Raw genomic sequence first — 20,793 nt, forward strand, 5'->3', positions numbered from 1 at the left:
CCCAAAGTCACGCTATGCTGTACTTCCACCACCACTCTGACCTGAATGCAAGGCTGTCGGTAAGAGATCTCCCCACATGGAAACATGCAATAAATTCCCCACGATGTTCGGTGGATACGAGATTGGGGCCCCGGATGATATACCGGTATTTGTGTATCCCGGTACCGGCTTATGCAGGCTCCCATTTGGACATGTACTGTACCTCCTATGAAGCAAATTGGATACATTCACCTTGACTCGATTCTTGTTAGTGATTCGGTGCAAGCAACTCCACATCGAAACATAAACCGGGGCTCATCCGGCTCGGAACCGTCATTTGACAGGGGTCGTCGTCAAGCTCACGGGCCGGAGACTGGGGTATCACTGCCGTGGGGGCTGTCGAACCAGACAAGGCGAGTGGAGGTGAGCGTGCGGCTGAGTGTTATCGATCGCTCCACTTACTGAGACACATTGATCTGATCAGGCACACATATCTGACTACCTAACATTTTGGGCAATCTAGTGTACTCTCTCCCATACTTTGTTTTTATAAGACAGTCGACCATCAAAATGGCGGAACCAACCAATACACCGGTGCCAGCTTCTACACCGCGAGCTACATCTCCTGCTCCTCAACTCCCCTTCATTTCCCAAGGATCTCTTTCAGTACGGTCATCCATGACATCCTCAAAACCGCGGGTTCTTCATATTGGAGACCCTATCAAATACAATCCTGACACATATCTCCGCTTCAGCATTCAGTGTGAGGTCATCAGACCGCCAATTGAAGAGCGACAGCGACCAGAGTTCATCAAGGCCCTCAAGGAAAAGAGATGGGGTGATTTCGATGCCATATTCCGTCCATTTTGGGGAACTGGAGGCGAAATGGGGAAATGGGACCAAGAGTTGATCAGTCTGCTGCCACAGAGTGTCAAGGTATTTGCGAGTGCAGGTGCTGGCTTTGACTGGGCTGATACGAAGCTACTGGGAGAACGAGGTGAGTTGACACAACTGCCTGCAGGCATTTGCTAACTGACAAGGAATCATCTACTGCAATTCTGGTCTGGCAGCTGCCGAAGCTGTAGCTGACTTTGCCATCGTTGGCATCATTTCAACATTCCGGGTCCTCCCATGGTGTATCTCATCCGCCATGTCCGGCGATGAGGAGGCATTCAAGGAGAATCATCGCGATGCTACAATGCAGTCGTACAATCTTCGCGATCAGGCTTTAGGCATCATTGGTTTTGGTAACATTGGCCAGCAGATTGCTGCTCGTGCCCGACATGGCTTTGGGATGGACATTCACTATTATGATGTGCTTCCCAAGCCTGCTGCTGTCGTTGCTCCTGTACGAGCTACTCACCATGAGACACTTGAGAGTCTGCTTGGTCGATGTGACTGTGTTGTTCTCTGCACACCAGCTGGTGAAGGCACTCTGATCGACTCAAAGACTCTGCCACACTTCAAACGTGGATCGCGGTTTGTCAACATTGCACGGGGAAGTCTTGTTGACGAGGATGCACTGGTTGCTGCCCTTCGAGACGGTACACTGTCAAGCGCGGCTCTCGATGTTCACGCAAACGAGCCAAAGATACACCCTGAACTGTTGGAGCTTGCCAAACAAGGCCGTGTGTTGGTGACATGCCACAATGCCGGTGGAACAGTCGACACCCACAAGGGTTTTGAAGAGCTGAGCATGAGAAACATCATGGCTGTTCTCAGTGGTGTAGAGGCCATTACCCCTGTGAACCTAGAGTTTCTCAAGAAGTAGCAGATACAGGTGCGATAGAGGATAGAAGCAGGTAGCATAGAATCATGATAACGAATGCCTTGACCAATACATATACCAACTCCGGCTTAACAATACCCAACGCTAATTTACAGATACACTTACTCCTTGGGCTTCTTCCTAATCAGACCAGTGGAAAGTACATTTACAACCTTGGACTCTTCTTTTGGCTTCTTCTTGACGAGGCCATCTGCAAGGACATTAACCTTGTTTTGAGACTCATCAACTGTCGAGTCAGTTCGTTTTCTCTTGACGAGACCCGTGAGATTGTTCACGCCGTTCTCGCGGTCGTGTGCCGTTTGAGTTGGCGTCTCACGTGCACCAGATACAACAACGCCCCAGTTCCCCCCGCCTCCGCCTTCACTCAGCCAGCGGCGTGTACTACCAACCGCTTTGTTGAGAGTGGCAAAGTCGAGGTGTAGCAGTAAATCCACAATACGCTTGTAGGTTGCCTCGTCGACAATCTTCTCACCGCGTCCTTCGGGTGGCCAGGCATAATATGCCGTGTTTGCGGGACGATCAAGCAGATAATTGTGTTTGGCCCGTTTGATCTGGGGCTTTCGAGGGATGATAGGGCCCGTGAGTTTTTTCTTCTGCTTCTTCTTCTTCTTTGTCTTGGTGTCTGGCTGATTCTTGTTAGGAAAGAGTTTTCGGGGTGTTGTGGTTGGCGTTATCTGAGTGATCCGCTGCGCCTTTGGTGTTGACGGTGGATTTGTCGATGGAAAAGACTCGTTTGCTGTTGGCTCTGGTTCCTTGTCGTCAAATACCAACCAGATAAATCCTGTCATGCGACCACTGGAGCATTCTTGACGAAAAGCCATCATCTCCCAAAACATGTCGAGCGTCTTGACACTCTTCCAGCTACCCTGCGTCTTCATTGCTTGCGAACTCGCAGCCTCCTCATCAAGCTCATCTCGAAAACGTGATTTGGGATCGTCAGGGAAGTGTGGGATCAGGCATCGCGGGGGTACCCAGTCAAATTCCCGGTAATAATGTGATATTCGTTCAAGTGGATGCGTAAACTCCCAAGCAGCGTCTGTTCTTCGAGGTGTCATTGCTCGAATTTCGTTTGGTTCCAAACCCGGCACGACGATGTATCCCTTTGAACTCTTCCATGGTGCTTCTACCGATTTTGGTGCCGGTCCGAGAAGAGGATCGAGCACGCGACACCACCATTTGATAAGACCGCGGTCATCGAGGACATGTTTCCCCTTATTGTCGACACTTCCAGGGAATAGATATTGATCTTGCGCGCGGGCGAATAAATTGACGATGAATTGTATATCCTTTCTTTTCCTCTTCTCGACGAGGAATCCAACAAACGTGGCGCATATCTCACGAATAGGACTCGGTGTTCCCTTGGGAAGATTGAGAAGCGTCAGATAGCCCGTCGAATCAGCCTTTGCCACGAACAAAGTAGTCGATCGAGCAGTCGTATAGATAAAGACTTCGAGACCCAGCACTAAAACCTGCTTGCCGTCTGCATGAATTGAAACGGCGAGGAAATGGTTTTCGCAGTACGTCCGCTCGGGCCGTTCGTTTGGTGGTGGAGAGTAGAGAGGGTCGGTCTTTGTTGGGGGTGTTGAAATATGAAGGATCGTAAAGTCGTGGCCTTTTGGGAGGACAGAGGCCAGACGTGATTTTAGGCCGTTGTCTGTCATGATGGTTGCTGATGGATGTTGAAGCTGGGATCGATTGTTTGGTATAAGTTGGGGTGGTCGCTAGGGCAGCGGTGGGGCGTTGATCTACAGGGGGTTGAACAGGGGTCCGTCCAGTGGAGTCTGTGATACCTGCCAGGTCCCGACTGTTGTCCATGGATCTGGGATTATTCAGCCTAGGGACCTCGATCCTAAACGACAAGACTTAGGATACCTTATATCAAGGTCTGATTCTCTTTTGCTGCTTGAGGTCAGCTTAGACCTGTCTTGCAAGGACTTCAAGGTGATTATTAACTACAGAAACTATCATAATTCGTTCATCAATCGGCCTAAACGCTCGCACTCAAATCTTGCACCAACTCTGAAGGCTTCGGATGATCACTCCTCCAACTGCCAACAGCCATAGCAACATACAAAAGATTCCATCTCGGACCATCAGGAAAACAGACAAATTCAGCAATCATCATCTCAACCAAAGGCTTATACTTCGTCAGAACCTCCTCCGATCCTCTCCCCTCGACGAGAGCCTGCAACTCATCAATCTCAGCTGGTTCCAGATACTTGCGCAAATGGTTCTCAACTTCCCCTGGAGTCTTCCACCATTCGGGTCCCTGTCCTTTCTCGACTAGTTCCTGTTCCATTTTCCGTCGTAGATCGGGGAGCACTGACTTCCATACCATTTCGGTTCCTGCGCGTGGAAGATCGATGAAGCCTTTGTGCTTGTACTCTAGTCGAGCCAGCGCGAGTGAAAGCAGGAATCTTCGATCGTTCAGGTGCTTTGAGTGGTTGAACAATCGGTCCATGGGGTTTTGGGCTGGGGGTCCAGGTTTACCAATCATGTTGAGCTTGTATGTCTCCCATAGCGACACCGTATTTCTTGTGCAGGCCCAGTACAGCGTTCCTGCGAATGTGTAGAGCCCATCACCGAGATATTTGCCTGCATCTGATGGCGCTTCAAATATACGTGCCAATCTGTCCGTGTTAGTCCAGAGTTGCTGCTCTAGACTTAGACGAGGAGGCGCGGTGTTTTGTCCAAGTGATTGAGCATGAATCATGATATCCGACGACAACAGCCCTGAAAGATATGATAACCTCTCAGCCGAGATTGGATCTGTGTCTATTGAACCAGAAGCTGTCAAGGCTCGGCTTTCGCTCTCTTCTCCAAGAGTTTCTCTCGCTTCAGCCAACGCCGCCTCGAGTTCCTGGTCCTTTCCGCCACGCTTCAGCGCGACCTTCTCAACTCTTTTCAGAGCATTTCTCAACCTCTGGTTTTCATCTTTCAGAGTGTTGAACTTTGAGGCATGTCTTTTGCGATACTCGCGCTGTGCAACTCTGCTGCGCTCCCGCTTTGGCTGTTCATGCATGTTAGGTGGTGTTTTGTAACAAAATTTTCTGCTTGGTAATTGTGAGATCCACATACATCAGAAGTATCTCCATTGCCCGGAGGCGACATTTCAATGGCATGGGGAGTGCGATGACGATGTTGGAGGAATAACGTTGCTGACTTACCAAGAGAGGATTGATAACGTTATGAGGCGTTACGGTGGCTGGTGGGGTAGTCATGTAGCAAGGGTGAGGCGTCAGCGCATGAATAATGTGTAACGCAACTCAACGTTGAACTCACGATGCTCAGCGAAGGATTCACGAGGATGAGAATAATTAAAATATGTATATAGAGTAGAATAAAGTAGGATATGAGCAATACAATCGCTCTCATTCAATCTCAATCCATTCCCTATTCATTCGCACATCTCATCCTCAATAAGCGTCACAAAATGGCATCTCCAGTCAAGACCCTCCACAAGACTTCATATCCGTCCATCTCTTCTCTCCGCCCTGAGCTCTCCACCAAAGGAAAGAATGCTGTAGTCACAGGTGGTGGCTCCGGTATTGGTGCCAGCATTGCCAGGTCATTTGCCAAATCAGGCATCACCAACCTGGCTCTTCTTGGCCGAACAGAAAAGACACTCCTCGAAAACAAAGCCTACATCGAGGGAAAATACCCTGAAACTAGAGTCTGGACTTATACAGTCAACATTGTCGACGCTGACTCTACACGGTCTGTCCTCGAAGCTTACACCACTGCAATCAGTGGAAAGATCGATATTCTCATCGCAAACGCTGGATACATGCCCAAGACCGAGCATGTGACCGTGGCAGATCCTGTCGATTGGTGGCTCACCTTTGAGATCAACATCAAAGGAAACTTTAACCTCTTGCGTGCCTTCGACCCCCTCGCCACTCCCGGAGCCACAGTCATCCACGTATCCACCAGCGCAATGTACACAGAGTTCATGCCCGGGTTCTCAGCCTATCGCGGCTCAAAGCTTGGAGCTTATAAAGTATTTGAATGGTACGCCAATGAGAACCGTGACAAGGTCGTCATACAGTTTCACCCCGGACTCATCATGGACACGGCTATCACTCGACCTCTCGTGGATGTCGTCAAGGAATATGGACTTGTTCCAGAGGATGTGTCACTTCCGAGCGACTTTGCTGTTTGGGCTGCGAGCGATGAGGCCAAGTTTCTGAGTGGGAGGTTCGTGGAGTGTACGTGGGATGTTGAGGAGCTCAAGGCGGCGAAGGATAAGATTAAGGAGTCATGGGAGAAGTTTACTGTTGGGTTGGTGGACTAAACCCTGCGATGTGTCAACCTGCGCTTCTTAGTTTCACGAGAGCGGGACGAGATAGCTTAGATACAAGGTTTCTATTTTAAATTTAGCTCATAAGAAAATAAGCTCAAGGCACCGGATCGTCAGATGTGGTAGAGAAGTTCAAGTAGGGACGTATTTCTATCGCTGCTTTTCCGTCTTTTTCACTCATCAATTCAAACAATCTTCATCTACCAGTGACCAAGAGCTCTCAACATCAACAAAATAACGAAAAATACTATTCCCAGTATATATTGTCTACTTTGTCAAAGAACCATGGCTCCTGTACAAGACGACGCCACAGGCGACTCAACGACCATGCAAACACACCCTCTATTGATCACCATGGACCAGAGTTCTTATGTCAGAAGATCTCCACAAGATGACCCCAAGGATCTATATGGATTGTTCCGCGAACTCTCATTGGAGAGAACTATTGATCCAGACAAGATGCAACGGCACATCTTGGACAGCATCTATCGCCTTGTCCATGGCTCCAACAACATCGAAGACGTCAGTTTCAGCTTCAACACCACAGTCGAGCTTTGCCGCACCATTTTTGAAGGCTCCATCAGTGATCCCTTTGACCTCCTAGTTCTTGACGTGGAAATCTATCGAGAGTTGGGACAGCACGTCAAGGCAGCTCAATATCTCATTTGGCAAACCACCAAGAGCGATCTGTCCGAGGATATCATCAAGGAAGCACATCGCATCTTGACAAATGAGTTCAATGAGACCAAAGGTACATATGATACTGATTACAGCGGTGAATACCGCACATCTCCTCTGCAAGCAACATCCCGTCCCTACATGGACCCCAACAGTATTCCCGCTGCGATGGACAAGATGATGGCCAGCTACCGAGATGATATCCGGGCTGCTGGAATAAAAGGGGAGATTGATCCTGTGGCACTTGCAGCAAAGTATAGTCACATTTTCTTCAGTATTCACCCATTTCATACCGCCAACGGCCAGATGAGTCGCCTCATACTCAACGCCATACTCTTTAAGTGGGCAGGATGTCTCGCTCCTTTTGGTCAGGATGAGGAGGAGTGTGCAGAGTATCTTTCCATCGTTGTTGAAGCGATGGACCTGGAAACCTGTGATGCTGAGAGTTGTAATGGAATACCCGATGGCTGTAGACCGAAGCTTTATAAAAAGCTGGCTTCCTATATCTTGAAGCATGCGGCGGCGGGTATGTTGCTGGTTTGCGAGCCCCTGCAATTGGATGGGTGATGCCATCTATTGTCAGTCCTTTTTGTGTATGGGATACCTTTTATAAATTCGAGAAGATTTAGGACAATTTAGATTGAATGGTTTCCAGAAAAGGGGTCATGGATGTGACTTGGCATGAGTATCAACAATCACATCCCTCCAGTCTCGCCTATTGCCGCTAACATTCCAGACCCCTTCAGTTCCAGACACTATCAGGGCTCGTAGACTCACATATCAGACTCTATCACGCCTTGCTCTCAAGCCAATCCACCACTTTGCCCCTGGCACCGCCAACAACTGCCAACCACCACGCCACCACGCCAACACTCTAACCACCACACTTCAACCACACCCCGCCATAGCTTTATGTGTCAGAGACGCTGAACCCCTATCACCAGAAGTGGCGGCAGCTCGCTTTGGCCTAACGGTTTAACAAAGCGTGTACGAACGATCTCTCGCCGCTTTCCAGGACAGTTCGTGGGATCGAATCCGGTCTCCTTACTGCCTGGAAAGCTTGAGTTGCAGGATGGGAACACCAGCAAGACAGAAAAAGGAAAAGACAAACAAAGATGGAGTGGGATAAGTGGTGACCGGGGCCTGCAACTCCGAGATTGATATTTTTGCCGTTAATAGATAATTTAGTTTTAATATAGAAACTAAATCTCTAAAGGCTCTTATAGCTTAAAGCATGTTTTCCTAGTGATTGATTGGAGAAGACCAGCTTGGTGATATTTAATAATAAGAGTAATAGTAGTAATTGCTTCTATATACTTACTGATAAAAACGCTTCTTTTGGTTCTTTTTCTTTTTCTTGCTTTCGGTTATCTCCTTTGTGTTTGTCTCTCTATCCTCCTGCTTTGTTAGATTGTCTTCTTCCACGCCTTCATCCTCAACCTCGTTGTCTGCCCTCTCCTTATTCTTGTTATTCTTCTTCCCCTCCTTCATTGTCCCTTTATCTTCTTCATTCTTATCATCCTCCTCCTCGTCTACTTCCTCCCTGCTCTCCTTGCCCTCTTGTATCAGCCCCTCTACTTCTTTGCCTTCCTCATCCTCAGAATCATCGTCGCCATGTTCCTCGCTCTTCTCCTCTGCAGTCGCATCATCTGTCTCTTCCCCATGTTCTTCCTCTCCGTCTACCTCTGGCGAGTCTGGCTGGTTGCGGTGGGCCTCGAGCCAAGCCACGCAAACTTTCATGGGATGTACGGCCGTTTTAACATTGTAATCGAACCCCAAGGGATCCCCACGTCGCTGCAGCATAGGCTCGACTACAAGATCGACAGTTCGTCCGGTGGCTGCGTCACTTCCGCCAATTGCCTTCATGAACATGCCCTTCACTCCTTCAAGCTTAGGCGAGTAGGGAAACCCGCAGGTTTGTTGAGTCGTGGGGTGGTGAAAGACATGGGAGAAGACGGTCAGATTGGCGCTGAAGAAAAAGTCCATCTTGACTACTGCATCGCTAAGGTTTTGGAGGGTTGTTGAATATTCCCTTTTCATGGATTCCTCTTCGGGCTCCTGTGGGAAGTACTGACCAATTGCTCTGGCAGTGATCGGGACAACACAGGCTGGATCAATCCTTTGACTTTTCCGTGGCGAGTCTTTGAGTGACATGTAGAACTGCATCGTGGTGTATCTCCAGTGTGGGAACATGTGAGACGCAATTACATCATCGTAGGAGAAGTCGTGTTCTGTTACTCGGGTCAGTGCTGTGTCGATAATCGTAGCCATAGATCTCGCCCTCCATACCTTGCAAGTAGCGCTCCAAGGTTCCTTGAGCCTCCCAGTAAGGTGAAGCCCAAACTATATCCTTACTCTTCTTTGAGAAGAAGTTCTCATCGATAACCTCCCAGAGCCATCGTTGGAATACAAGGGGAGCCATGTCGGGCACATCAAAAAGTTCTTCTATGTTAGGGGCATATCCAAGGAACTTCTGTTGGAGGTCCTCTCCGAGGCTGCCCCAGGGCTTGTCCCAAAAGCGAGATTCATCTGCGAGGCACTTGATGCTTCTTGCAAGGTCACCCCAGAATTGTTGTGCGTAGCCGTCTTTGCGGTCGAGAGCCAACACCTCATGAAGATATATTCTGCTCTGTTCAATTTTTCGACGATTTTCCTTGTGTTGTTCTTTTGCTTTGTCGGCCTGCTTCTTTTCCAGCTCAGCCTTGATATACGTTAGTCTTGAGACAAATTGCTTATGTCTATGCGGGTGGTACCATACCCAACGAGCGGCCGGATCGACCACTGGAGTCTCTTCTTTTGTGGCCTGTTCTTTAGGAGGCCCCTCTTTGGAATGTCCTTTGGAGTTCTGTCCCTCTAACTTTCCGCGCTGGCTCCCAGTAGTCCTTCTTCTCTTCTGGGGGTGATGTTTCCTTGGGGCTTCGAGGGCTTCGAGGGTTTCAAGGGTTCCGGTAGCTCCCTGAGAGCCTTCGTTTGTTTGATTGAGAGCCTGAATCCGCTTAGATCTCCGCGGGGCAGTCATGTTGAGAGAGAGAAGCCCGCCGCGCTATGGTGAAACAAACATTCAGCAGCAACGCAATTGCGTAAAATCAGGCTGTCTCTGAAATTATGTATGTACTCTTCCTTGTCACAATTCTGTGCGCAGCCGAGCCCCCTATAGTGGGCAGCAAGTCAAAGAAATAAGCCAAAGGCCGAGGAACAAGGAAGCAATTATCCGTGTGTTACATACGGCTGGGTGAATATTTTCGTGGGTGGCTGAACAAACAATGCATCCTATTGACCGTATTGGTTGGGTCGCATTGGGAGGCGGGAGGGGCAACAGAAGCCTTATGATCAACCACCGAAGCTGGTCTTGCAATTGCTTTTTTCTTTTTAAGATTGTTGAGACAAACTGAAGGTAACATCATCGGCTTCGGAATGAATCATGTCAGGAGGATGCATGCCGATCAGTGTTTGATTGATCGGTCTACTCAATAGTCCAAGGACGTGTTGGTGCTAGTCATCATGTCGGGCCACCTCTTGAACAAAGAAACAGTTTTCCCTCCTATTCTTTTCGTCCTCGTGACATCCACAGTTCGAGTACTCTGCCCCCTTGGGCGAGCTTTATCGAGAATCCATACTCGATGAGTGAAGCCACTGCAGCCTTTGGCATGTGCCGTATGCCACTGAACTAACGTATCCTGCTGTTGGGCATATGCCCCAAACCAGACGCCGGTTCCCGAAGGACGCCATAGAGTTGGAGGAGATGCCCGTTTCAGACCAGGCCAAGGATACTCACAGACTCTGTTTTCTGCCTTGTGCCACATCACAGGGGAGGGCAGCTTCACTGGCCGATATTGCACTTCCTTGACTGTGTGAGCAATCATATTCATCCTTACCGCTCTCACAGCTTATGGTAGTTGGCCGGTCCAAAATCTGATATATCGGATAGTGGCAGACACGAAGCATGTTGTCCGTGAATCCCAAATATCTCAGATCGTTTGGGTGCCTCGCTTGTGGTATTACCCAAGCTTCCCCTTTTCTTCTCAGATCAAAAGCAAACCCTCACCGTCTCGCACCTCTGCAGAAATTGCACTTTCAATCTCTTCAGATCCATCAGTCAATATTCTAACGACATGGCATCTTCCGTTCCCCAAGGACAGGCCATTCGCCGCCGAATCATACACGCGGGCATGGACTTCGGGACTGCGTGAGTTCAACGAGCACTATCTCCTCGGACTACTCGCCTCTGGGAGATAAGATTTGCTTATACAATTGCAGGTACTCCTCAATTTCCTATGTCATCCCCGATTCTGATGGCCACATCGATCCCGGCCGCTGTCGGCTCCTTTTCTCAAACGTCTACCTGTCGGAGGGAAATATGGTCCAAACCAGGATTCCCAAGGGCGACTTCACTGAGGATGACTACGACGGCGGGTGGATAAAGTTGTTCAAGCTGTCACTTCTACACTCAGACGACTTGCCAAAGGGCATCCGAGCTTCAAGGATACTTGATATATCCAACAAGGAACGTGAGGCACTGGATCTCAGTGCCACCGATGCCACGGCCATATATTTCCAGGGTCTCTTGGGACAGTTTCTCCATACACTTTCTTTGATGCTTGGGCACCAAGAACTTGCGCAGCACGATGTTGAAATCACCGTGACAGTTCCCGGCATATGGCCTGTGGACGCCCGGAGGCGCTTGTACCAGGCCTTGCAGCCCGCCATCACCGCCCATGCAAATGTTCGTCTTGCCAGAAACTTCGTGCCGGAGGGAGAGGCCACTGCCATCGCTCTCCTCTCGGAACCAAGCAGAACAGGCAATTTCTGGGTACGTAGAGCAAATCCTCGCGCAATACACATATGCTGAACGCCGTCTAATTCATGTCCCAGGGTCAAAGGTTTGAGAAAGGAGACACGGTTGTCATTTGCGACTGCGGTGGTGGAACCACGGTGAGAGATTTGACTGCTCCTTCATCTTGGTTCATGACACTCATCTCCTCACAAGGATTCAGTCGCCTACAAAGTGACATCTGCCCAGCCCCTCATCGTGGAGGAGATTTCGCCGGGCAGATGTATCTTTGCTGGGGGGGTTCTTGTCGATGAAGCATTCCTGCAATTGGTCAAGAACAAGACCAAGGAAGCGACTCCGATGAGAACAAGGAACAACCTCACTGACAACGACTATCAAGATTTCGTAGACGAAATCTGGGAGAGAATTAAAGAGAGACACTCGGTTGACGCGCCACGCAGGGAAGTCTCACTTCCTCGTAAATTCCTTGGGAGTCGGGCCACTCGTCCCAAAATGACCTTCAGCGCGTAAGTGGTAGACTCGCTTTTCTCCCAAATTTGACCAGAGGTGGCAGCTGATGAGTAATCTAGCGACGACATCAATTCGGTGTTTGATCCAGTTGTCGGCAAGATTCTGAACTTGCTAGAATCAGAAATAGCCAACGTCGGGAGAGCGACAGGTAATGGCCCAAAAGTAAGTAACGTCCAAGGCGGATGGAAGTTGAACTTGCTGACGTTGGGTCTCCAGCATGTCGTCGTGGCTGGCGGGTTTGGTCGCAGCCGCTATCTTCAACTGAAGATAGCACAAAAGGTTGAGAGCCTGTCTCCATCTACCCTTACCAATTGGTATACAGACCAGGACGGGTGGGCTCTTTCATTCGTAGCCCATGCTCTCAAGACTGACCAATTTCTACAGATGGGCCTCGGTGTGTCGAGGCGCAGTACTGCATGCTATTCAGGCACATGCGCTGTCAATGGAGCCGGGTGTGCAGATTGACGGTCGAGCCTCTGGCGAAAGCTATGGCGTAGACCATAGAACCGATGGATTCATGTATTGGCTCATTCACCAGGTTAGTATCTCATCCATGCATACGCCACTACAACTTGGCTGATTACCTACCCTGGTATTCAGGGCGACGTCCTCTCCACCACGGGCCCAAACAGAAGAACTCTCCCTCCAGACGCACTGCGCCGTGACACGAATGGTCGTCTCTTTGTCAACATGTATCGTCAAACGGAGCCGGGTGCAAGAGTTGAGCTTTTTGACTGTATAGTCTTGACCGCCGTTGGTGAGCCACCGAGCATGGCGTTCGATTTTCGTTGGGTTGGCGGTGAGATGAGTTTCATGCTGGTGTATGGAGATAACAGTCAAGTCCCATTCATCCGTCAAAACTGTTACGATTTTTGATGGGAATCTCGCTTTGCGTGGAGGAATGCATTAAGCATGGCGGCTTCGTTCTACCAGAATTGCGCCTTCTTAGTCCACTAGCAGAATAGATTGAGACCAGGAAATACCATCAAGTGGGAAGCTCTTCACTGACATTATGAGTTCTGCAAAAGACGTGTCAGTTCATCCCGGGTCGTCGCAAAAAAACGTATCCAAAGGTGCTCTAGCTCTACAATGGCTCTCTTCCGACGTGAAATGAAGTGCCAAACACACCTATGTAGTCTATAGGTAGTCTGCTCCATCCACACTAGGTACGGCATCTCCAGTGTGGCGCTAACCTATCAAGCCACACTATCAAATGCGCAGCTCCATCTCAGCCTCATCGAACTTCACATTCACGCAACTCCGTAAGTATACCTTACACCTTCTCCGACACAGTCCCAACTCACTTCGCTGCACTCTGAATCGCCTCACCTAACTCAGCGCCTACTTGCGCATCTCGCTGCGCCATGGCTACCGATACCCCAAAACTGCTCTGGAATCCTGATAACGTCAAGGATGTCGCAGAGTCGGTCGGCATCAGCTCTCTCAACGAAGAAGCGCTCAAGTGCTTGGCACAGGACGTAGAATACCGAATCGGCCAGGTCATCGTGGAGTCTCTGCGCTTCATGCGCGCCGCCCGCAGAACAACCCTCACCGTCAACGACATCTCCCTCGCGCTCAGGGCGCTCGACGTAGAGCCCCTCTACGGCTACGATTCTACGCGTCCGCTACGGTACGGCGAGGCCAGTCTCGGACCTGGCCAGCCGCTGTTCTACATTGAGGATGAGGAGGTCGATTTTGAAAAGCTCATCAATGCGCCTCTGCCTAAGGTGCCGCGCGACATGGGCTTTACGGGTACGTTTTCTGGTCGAAGCACGATTCCACCCTAACGTCTTCAGCGCACTGGCTCGCCATCGAAGGTGTCCAGCCTTCCATCCCTCAGAACCCCACGACTTCCGAATCTCGATCGCAGGAACTCCTTCCCAAGGGACCTGGTGCGAACCCTGCCTTGTCCGCCTTGGCAGGCAATGACAATGTCTCCATGAAACCATCTGTTAAGCACATTGTGAGCAAGGAGCTTATACTCTACTTTGACAAAATCCAGGCTGCTGTTCTCGACGACAATCCTGACGAAGAAGTGGTACGCCTACGGCAAGCCGCTCTCGGTTCCGTGAGAGACGACCCTGGTCTGCACCAGCTCATCCCATACTTCATCACCTTCATCATGGACCGAGTAACACACCACCTCGATGACACCTTCACTCTTAAGCAGATGATGGAGTTGACGAATGCTCTCATCGAGAACAAGAGCCTTTTCCTGGATCCCTACGCCAGTCCCCTGTCGGCGCCTGCTCTCACTTGTCTAATGGCGAGAAAATTGGGCACTGACGAAGGCACGGATGCTCTCAAGGAGCAGTATGATCTCCGACAGCTGGCTGCATCTCTGGTAGGACGAATTGCGCGCAAATATTCTGCTTCCAACACACTCCTACGACCCAAGTTGACGAGGACATGCCTCAAATACTTTCTCGACCCTACCAAACCCCCTGCAGTTCTCTACGGTGCCATCCACGGCCTTTTGGAAGCAGGAGGTCCAGAGGCAATCCGCGTGCTGGTGCTACGTAACTTGCAGACTTTTGACTCGGGGATCCTACAGCCTCTGAAGGAAAAGGCAGAGGGCACAATGGACTACGAGATGCTGGTCCAGGGCATAGTACAGGCTGTGGCTTCGCTGGCAGATCATGTCGAATCAGACACCAACGGAGTCAATGGTGCAGCAAACGTCGAGACAGAGATATCCGAACTCAAGGACTTTATCGGACCCATCATTGGGGAAAAGATTGCATCTGCGGGTAGTCGGAGACTGATCAGGACAATACTGGATGCTCGATTCTTGGATTAGAGAGTTGGCACGTAATATTCACGACAGGCGAATGGCGTTTGGTTGCGAATACCTCACGAGGTGTTGGTTAGAACAGGCTCAAGCATTTCAAGGCGCTTGTGTACAGATAATAAAATTGTTTGCTCAAAGTCAGGAATGCCCTCAGGCTAATACTCGTACACGAGTTTCTCATCCTTGCCGTACTCCTTCCCTTATCCATTGTATCATCCACTGCGAACCATGCCATCTAGGCCCCTCATCTTCAATTTTGGTGTTTTACAGGAAAGCAACCAGGCCAATAGCTCCGAGGAAACTGGCAGCCCAGATGTACTTATCGGCCTGGACAATAGTCGTCTTGGCGAAACCCTTGCCAGCGTCGTACAGGAGGTGCTTGAAACCGCTGATGGCGTGGTAGACGAAGGGGAAGCCCAGCGTGAACTTGATGCCGCCCTTGACAGCGAGGGGCAGACCAGCAGCGAAGCTGGCGATGCTTGCGCTCTCGAGGTGAAGTCCGACAAGAGGGGCGGCGAGGTAGGCAAGGGAGAAACCGTACATGGTCGCGGAGAGGGTGCAGCCGGTGATTCGGTTCCAGGCGGAGCTACCGAACCATGTCTGCTCGATCTTGTAGATGGCCAGATGGGGAGAGACGGGACGGTTGAGGCGCTGGTTGACGAGGATCTGGTGGCCGTCTTGCTGCGAGACCTTGGTAGAACCGACGGCGCTGCGAATGTCAGGCGGGTGAAGCTCAATTGATGCTGGGGACGTACCGTAGGGGGGAAGAGGTAGAGATTCCAGCAGCGAGAGCAGCCTTGGGGATGTTCTGGGCGAAGAAGGGCTTGGTCGCGCCTATAGAGCTGTTAGATATCGGAATGTCGAGGCTCAGGTTGCGAAAGTACCTTGACGAAGAGCGGCGACGCCAACACGTTGAGCGAGCATGGTGGCGGATTATGAGTATCTATCGATGTCGAAGAGAAAGGGTTCAGCCAAGGTCCGGTCAACGAGATCGTCAGCGTCGATTCTTCAAGGGCGAGATCCGTACAGTATCTGGGTATCAATGATGATGGCTCCCTATTCTCGAGATATCGGAACGGGCCTCCTCGGCTTCTCGGTCCAATCAGCCAATGGGATGATGTCAATTCCTCATCTCGGAACGCACGTGACCCTTTCTCACGTGCATAGCTCGACTGACTAAGCAGGATCGTGAGTTTTGTTAACGCGATTTTTTTTGTCGCGGTTGGCTTTTCCTTTCTTCTTTAGATAGACAAGAACGTTCGCCGCACGCTGTCTAGTGTAGAGAGTGGACAGCATTGTAGGCAGGGTCTTTGGACTCGAGAACAGTTCTTAGAAGAATATTGGGAAATTGGATCCGTCGTTAATCTCGACACCTAGTTTTCCCGTCTAGGTGTCGTTTCATTTTTGAGATCTACATGCTGATGCATATGTGCTTGTGATATTGACGCTCGAATGTGTGTTTAGTGTGCCCGTGATTATACTGCTTGTTTACTGGCTGCGGTTGACGACTTGAGGTGCTCAACGTGAATGTCAATTGATTATGGCTGTAGCGTACTACTGAACACCGGACAACGATGGCATCACGGCTTTGATGCCGTCTTCAAGGTATTAGAACATACGCCGCAGCAATGTCATGGGAGTTGGAGTTTGTGTAAGTGAACTGCGCCAAGGACTCACCATTCTGTTAGATGATTGCCGTCCTTGAAGAAGCATGCTCTCGAGTTCATCATCGCTCAGTTCACGTTGAGGCCAGAACAAAGACAACGAAACTGACGTCAGGCTATGAAGAGACTGGGTGTTCCCGCGTTCAAGGCGATAACAATGCTCTGTTCTTACAATGCTTGTAAATCGCCATGTTCACCGCTGTCACCTCACATGCCTTTAAACCCCTATATAGCTCCATCCTCCCCACCAATCCCCAACCCTCAGCCGATCTGCCAAGTTCACAAACCAGATACTCACCAACAGGTATGTTCCTTTCCATCACAATCAAAATGGCTTCCCCAAGTACTCTCATGACCGTCACCCCTCCCACTGCCACTGCCACGGCCACACTCGATGCCCTGACACAGCACTACCACGGCAAACCCAACCACTCCGACAAAATAGTCATCATTGGCTTGACGGTCGGCATGGTGGCTCTGTTTCTGCTGTTCATTGCTCCGTGCTGTTGCATGCAGTATCTGGCTCATCGGCAGCAGAGGAAGGAGAAAAAAGCAAACGCTTGTGTGCGTGCTATAGGAGCGGCGAGACGTAATACTGCGCGCGGGAATGGACCAGCTACGGCCCAGGTTTAGGTAAGTTATGGTAAGTGCTGGTTCATATTCAGGTAGGTTGGATAAAAGAGAAATTGAGGTTGTTTCGAAATGCTTGTAAGTATGTGGCTGCCAGTGCCAGTCCCAGTGCCAGTCCCAGATATAGGTGACATGTTTGCAGACGCGGGCATACATTGTTCATCTTCAAACAGCTACATGATCTTGTTTTTGGGCAAGTCTATTATCTTCTTCGCTTGTCATTTGCTACTCATGAATAAAAAACATATTCACCTGATACATCGATCCGTTGCAGTGTTTGCTCAGTAGTAGTGCTTGTCACTATCTCATCTCCTTTAAACTTCCAACCATCCATTTGTGAACACTTTCGAGTCACCCAAGTGGCAGCGAAGAATCCTCCGTGTGCTTGCTAATAAAGTCAAGTCCTCCTGGTAAGCCATCCCCCTATCTCGCATCACCACTAACATCTCAGTCAACCGCAACAATGACAAACACCATCCACCGCCGCATGAGCGACACCAGTGTAGTCATCGCCATAGCCGTCAGCTGCGCCGCCATCGTTGTCATCTTCTTTGCAGCAATTTGTTTCTGCCACTGGCGCTCTCGTCCCAAATCACCTACTGGTACCCGCAGCCGCGACCACGACGATTCGGATGCCAACTCTAACGTCGAAATGGACGCCATCCCTGATGGTTCTTTGAACCATCCTCTTGTGCGGGGGAGAAATGGTGCGGGACATGTTTATCCGGTTTTTGAAGCAACTCGTGAGCGTCATGCTCATGCTCAGAACTGAGGATGTCGAAGGCAGGGGTTGCAAGGATAGGCGGACGGAAGATCAAGGACTAGCTATGAGGGGAAAGGAATGGCTAGCCAGATATTGTAACAATAACAAGGCCCCAAATGTTGTGGTTCATAACCTGTAACTGTCAACAAAATATATTGATACATTGCTCCCTGGTATCCGTCCCTACCAACGCCGCTCTATAAATCCAACATGCACCCTACTCCGTGGAGATTCCCAGCTCATTATCATACCAGCACCAAACTTTTCATAAGTACAACCTCATAACCCTAACCCATGTTGCCCATTGGGAAATTGCCGAATAACGAAACAGGCATCTGACTCTGCTGCTGCTGTGGCGGTTGGTTCATGTTCCCCCATAAATCCCAGTTCAGCGTTGACACATCCAGATAGTTACCCAAAAACGGATCAAGATCGGTCATTTGTTGTGAGTTTTGCGGGGGATGGGCGACAGGTTGTTGTGGCGACGGTTCTGAGGTTCTGTTCTCGCTCTTGACGACGTCTCGTAGGCGATAGATAAAGTTTGGTGTCTCGAGGGGCTGGCCAGCTGCTCTGAAGGCTTGTTCTCGGTTCTTCCAAGCTTTTAGGACGGTTTGGGCTTGGATGTAGTATGTCTTTTGGGAGATGTCGAGGAGTTCGGTGTGGTAGTGGTAGATCTTCTGAACCATGTTCCATGCGCGGTCGGCGAGAGACCCAGTCGGTCGTTGGCAGAGCTGCTTGGTCATGACTGTAAAGATATCAATCTGGAAATGAAATTTGAGGAACCAGAGGAAACCAGTTTGGTCCATCACGCCATAAGCATCTGTGCTGTGCTCATTGTTCATCAAGACAATCTTGAAGAGGTTATCCTTCTTGTCGAGAATTTCTGTTCCCCATTCTGGTTGCTCCTTCATGGGGACTAGTATCTCCCTCATCTTGCTGCAGATCATCGGACGAATGCTGAGTGCGGCGATGTGTACGTTTCCAGCCGTTGGATCAATGTAACGAGCTTCGACCTCCAGCAAATTCTGCTCCAAATTGTCCACCAAATCTCGGTACTGTTGGATGCTCGGTAGAATGGCAGGATCCTGGCCTTCAAAGTCGTGCCCCATGACGGCAGCTTCTAGCCCGGGGGTTCCGTGGAGTGATTCGGCGTTGACCAGAAACTTGGCGATCTGGTAGCCGATTAGACAGAAGGCCATTTCCGTTGGACCCTCACGGGGTAGAACGGGCTCGATTGATCCTGGGAAAAGGTCGGCGTCGTTTACGTTTTGCGGCATCTTGGTGTCCCAGCTGCTTGGGAGAAGTGAGTGGCTCAAGCCAGAAACTAGAGCGTTCTTGGCATCTTGGAGGATGATCTGCCACCACATACGTCGTCGCATTTCGGTCTCAAAGGCATTTAGTCCCAGGTAGTCGCCGTCGCGGTGGTAGCCCATCTTTTGCGCGATACGCACAACCATTCCACTGAGAATCCAGGCCGCATGTCGATCATATCGGTTCTGGAGAGATAACTGGAATCGTCAGCAATAGTCACACAGGGATATTGTTGTCTTACCAAGTATAGCAGCAATGCCTGCAGAGCCACCATGTCGTAATTTTTGAGAAAGTTAAACTTTGTGAGTGCCACTTTGGTTCCAATTGTGTACCGTCGGAGAGCTTCATCCCGAGATGTTCCCAGCATCTGGAGACATTCAGCCTCAGTAAGGGATACTGTGGCCATGGTAAAAATGGCGAATAAGAGAGCCTGGTAGTTGAGTGGGATCTTGTTGATATCGGTAGCCATCTCCAAGGCGAATGGTTGCACTGATGGCACATGGATGATCTTGGTCAGCGGATTGACGCGATCGACAAATAACTGCCAGAGTCTAAAGATGTGAACTGGCTCAGGCTGGAGTTCCTCGCATGATCTAGTAGCGGTATCGGCTGGTATCAGAAGATCGATATTGTAATCTGGGCTCAAGTCTTCAGAGCCCATGACACTGGCTTCTTCTGGATCATCGGTGTCGACAATTTCTCTCATCGCTTGGAGCTTGAATGACATTAGTACATGTTAGCAGGTCAAGTCAGTAGACTCACCTCATCGTGGATATTAGCCCAGAGATAGCTGTCCATGAATCGCACCCCGCCTTCTTCCTTGACCATCTTGCCAGTTGGTTTCCACTTGGACTGGCCATCGATGTTGGTGGGTGTCGCAGGATACGTATCTGCGGTCCCATTTGTAGCAGGCGAATGACCAACAGCAGAAGGAGACGGTACAGAACCATCGGCGTATTGTTTTAGGAGCTGCTCACATCGTGCAAGTCTTTCCTGAAGGTCTTGATTGGGTCTCCGGCGCTTCCTTGCGGGAGCGGGAGTGCTTGGAGTACAAGTGACATTTGCCTATAGTCGCATTAATGACTAAAGCTTATAAGAGACTGCGGCTGTAGATGCTCACCTTGATACAATTTGAACAGGGCGTGTTACGATCGCATTTGATCTTGCGATGCTGACACAAGACGCAGGCCAAGACACGAGGGTTCTTGTGCGATACAGAGCCCGGCCCGTGAGTGATATTGTTTGACATGACCGCAGAATTGAGCAGAACCTCACATAACAGTCATAGAGTCTCGTCTCGTCGTTGAGAGTTGAAGGTTGAGTAAAATATCCTATGACGCCAGCGTGAGCTCCACCTCAAGACTGTACCGTACAGCACAGTACAGTACGTACAGCTCAGGCGGGCGGGTAGCTGGGGTTCTTCAGAAGCCCGCTTCCGTCCGTTTCACTGGGGTCAGGTGAGTGAGGGGGAGGGGCAGCAGAACAGAAACGCAAACGGAACAAAGGCTCTGTCAGGACTGCAAGAGGAGGAAAAGAAAGAAAAAAAGTGATGAATGTGAAATGGATATGATCGATCAGACACTCTG

General features: G+C 50.0%; 11 protein-coding genes; 6 read left to right on the plus strand and 5 right to left on the minus strand.

The window, feature by feature from the left end:
* Nucleotides 1-549: 549 nt before the first annotated feature.
* FFUJ_08959 (related to D-mandelate dehydrogenase) lies at nt 550-1,750 on the plus strand (the record flags this gene model as incomplete). XM_023580282.1 has 2 exons in its annotated part: nt 550-976; nt 1,020-1,750. The coding sequence occupies 2 exons, from the start codon at nt 550-552 to the stop codon at nt 1,748-1,750; spliced, it is 1,158 nt and encodes a 385-aa protein (XP_023433086.1).
* A 119-nt stretch (nt 1,751-1,869) lies between these two features.
* Nucleotides 1,870-3,429, minus strand: FFUJ_08958 (related to RTT109-regulator of Ty1 transposition; the record flags this gene model as incomplete). The annotated part of the gene is made up of 1 exon (XM_023580284.1): nt 1,870-3,429. The coding sequence occupies one exon, from the start codon at nt 3,427-3,429 to the stop codon at nt 1,870-1,872; it is 1,560 nt and encodes a 519-aa protein (XP_023433087.1).
* A 326-nt stretch (nt 3,430-3,755) lies between these two features.
* On the minus strand, nt 3,756-4,879 carry FFUJ_08957 (uncharacterized protein; the record flags this gene model as incomplete). XM_023580285.1 has 2 exons in its annotated part: nt 3,756-4,778; nt 4,847-4,879. The coding sequence occupies 2 exons, from the start codon at nt 4,877-4,879 to the stop codon at nt 3,756-3,758; spliced, it is 1,056 nt and encodes a 351-aa protein (XP_023433088.1).
* A 322-nt stretch (nt 4,880-5,201) lies between these two features.
* On the plus strand, nt 5,202-6,062 carry FFUJ_08956 (related to peroxisomal short-chain alcohol dehydrogenase; the record flags this gene model as incomplete). The annotated part of the gene is made up of 1 exon (XM_023580286.1): nt 5,202-6,062. One exon carries the CDS (start codon nt 5,202-5,204, stop codon nt 6,060-6,062), a length of 861 nt encoding a protein of 286 aa, XP_023433089.1.
* Nucleotides 6,063-6,353: 291 nt separating this feature from the next.
* On the plus strand, nt 6,354-7,313 carry FFUJ_08955 (uncharacterized protein; the record flags this gene model as incomplete). The annotated part of the gene is made up of 1 exon (XM_023580287.1): nt 6,354-7,313. The coding sequence occupies one exon, from the start codon at nt 6,354-6,356 to the stop codon at nt 7,311-7,313; it is 960 nt and encodes a 319-aa protein (XP_023433090.1).
* A 750-nt stretch (nt 7,314-8,063) lies between these two features.
* Nucleotides 8,064-9,765, minus strand: FFUJ_08954 (uncharacterized protein; the record flags this gene model as incomplete). XM_023580288.1 has 2 exons in its annotated part: nt 8,064-8,977; nt 9,036-9,765. The coding sequence occupies 2 exons, from the start codon at nt 9,763-9,765 to the stop codon at nt 8,064-8,066; spliced, it is 1,644 nt and encodes a 547-aa protein (XP_023433091.1).
* Nucleotides 9,766-10,858: 1,093 nt separating this feature from the next.
* On the plus strand, nt 10,859-12,924 carry FFUJ_08953 (uncharacterized protein; the record flags this gene model as incomplete). XM_023580289.1 has 8 exons in its annotated part: nt 10,859-10,932; nt 11,004-11,556; nt 11,619-11,678; nt 11,734-12,044; nt 12,108-12,210; nt 12,265-12,380; nt 12,433-12,586; nt 12,649-12,924. 8 exons carry the CDS (start codon nt 10,859-10,861, stop codon nt 12,922-12,924), a joined length of 1,647 nt encoding a protein of 548 aa, XP_023433092.1.
* A 488-nt stretch (nt 12,925-13,412) lies between these two features.
* On the plus strand, nt 13,413-14,848 carry FFUJ_08952 (related to TATA-binding protein-associated-factor; the record flags this gene model as incomplete). XM_023580290.1 has 2 exons in its annotated part: nt 13,413-13,800; nt 13,845-14,848. 2 exons carry the CDS (start codon nt 13,413-13,415, stop codon nt 14,846-14,848), a joined length of 1,392 nt encoding a protein of 463 aa, XP_023433093.1.
* A 255-nt stretch (nt 14,849-15,103) lies between these two features.
* FFUJ_08951 (related to cytochrome b-large subunit) lies at nt 15,104-15,763 on the minus strand (the record flags this gene model as incomplete). XM_023580291.1 has 3 exons in its annotated part: nt 15,104-15,548; nt 15,595-15,673; nt 15,724-15,763. 3 exons carry the CDS (start codon nt 15,761-15,763, stop codon nt 15,104-15,106), a joined length of 564 nt encoding a protein of 187 aa, XP_023433094.1.
* A 1,070-nt stretch (nt 15,764-16,833) lies between these two features.
* FFUJ_08950 (uncharacterized protein) lies at nt 16,834-17,905 on the plus strand (the record flags this gene model as incomplete). XM_023580292.1 has 2 exons in its annotated part: nt 16,834-17,067; nt 17,585-17,905. The coding sequence occupies 2 exons, from the start codon at nt 16,834-16,836 to the stop codon at nt 17,903-17,905; spliced, it is 555 nt and encodes a 184-aa protein (XP_023433095.1).
* A 278-nt stretch (nt 17,906-18,183) lies between these two features.
* Nucleotides 18,184-20,456, minus strand: FFUJ_08949 (uncharacterized protein; the record flags this gene model as incomplete). XM_023580293.1 has 4 exons in its annotated part: nt 18,184-19,404; nt 19,449-19,922; nt 19,970-20,272; nt 20,328-20,456. The coding sequence occupies 4 exons, from the start codon at nt 20,454-20,456 to the stop codon at nt 18,184-18,186; spliced, it is 2,127 nt and encodes a 708-aa protein (XP_023433096.1).
* Nucleotides 20,457-20,793: the final 337 nt, after the last annotated feature.

The sequence above is a fragment of the Fusarium fujikuroi genome, chromosome FFUJ_chr07, assembly GCF_900079805.1.
Source record: "Fusarium fujikuroi IMI 58289 draft genome, chromosome FFUJ_chr07".
Lineage (NCBI taxonomy): Eukaryota > Fungi > Ascomycota > Sordariomycetes > Hypocreales > Nectriaceae > Fusarium > Fusarium fujikuroi.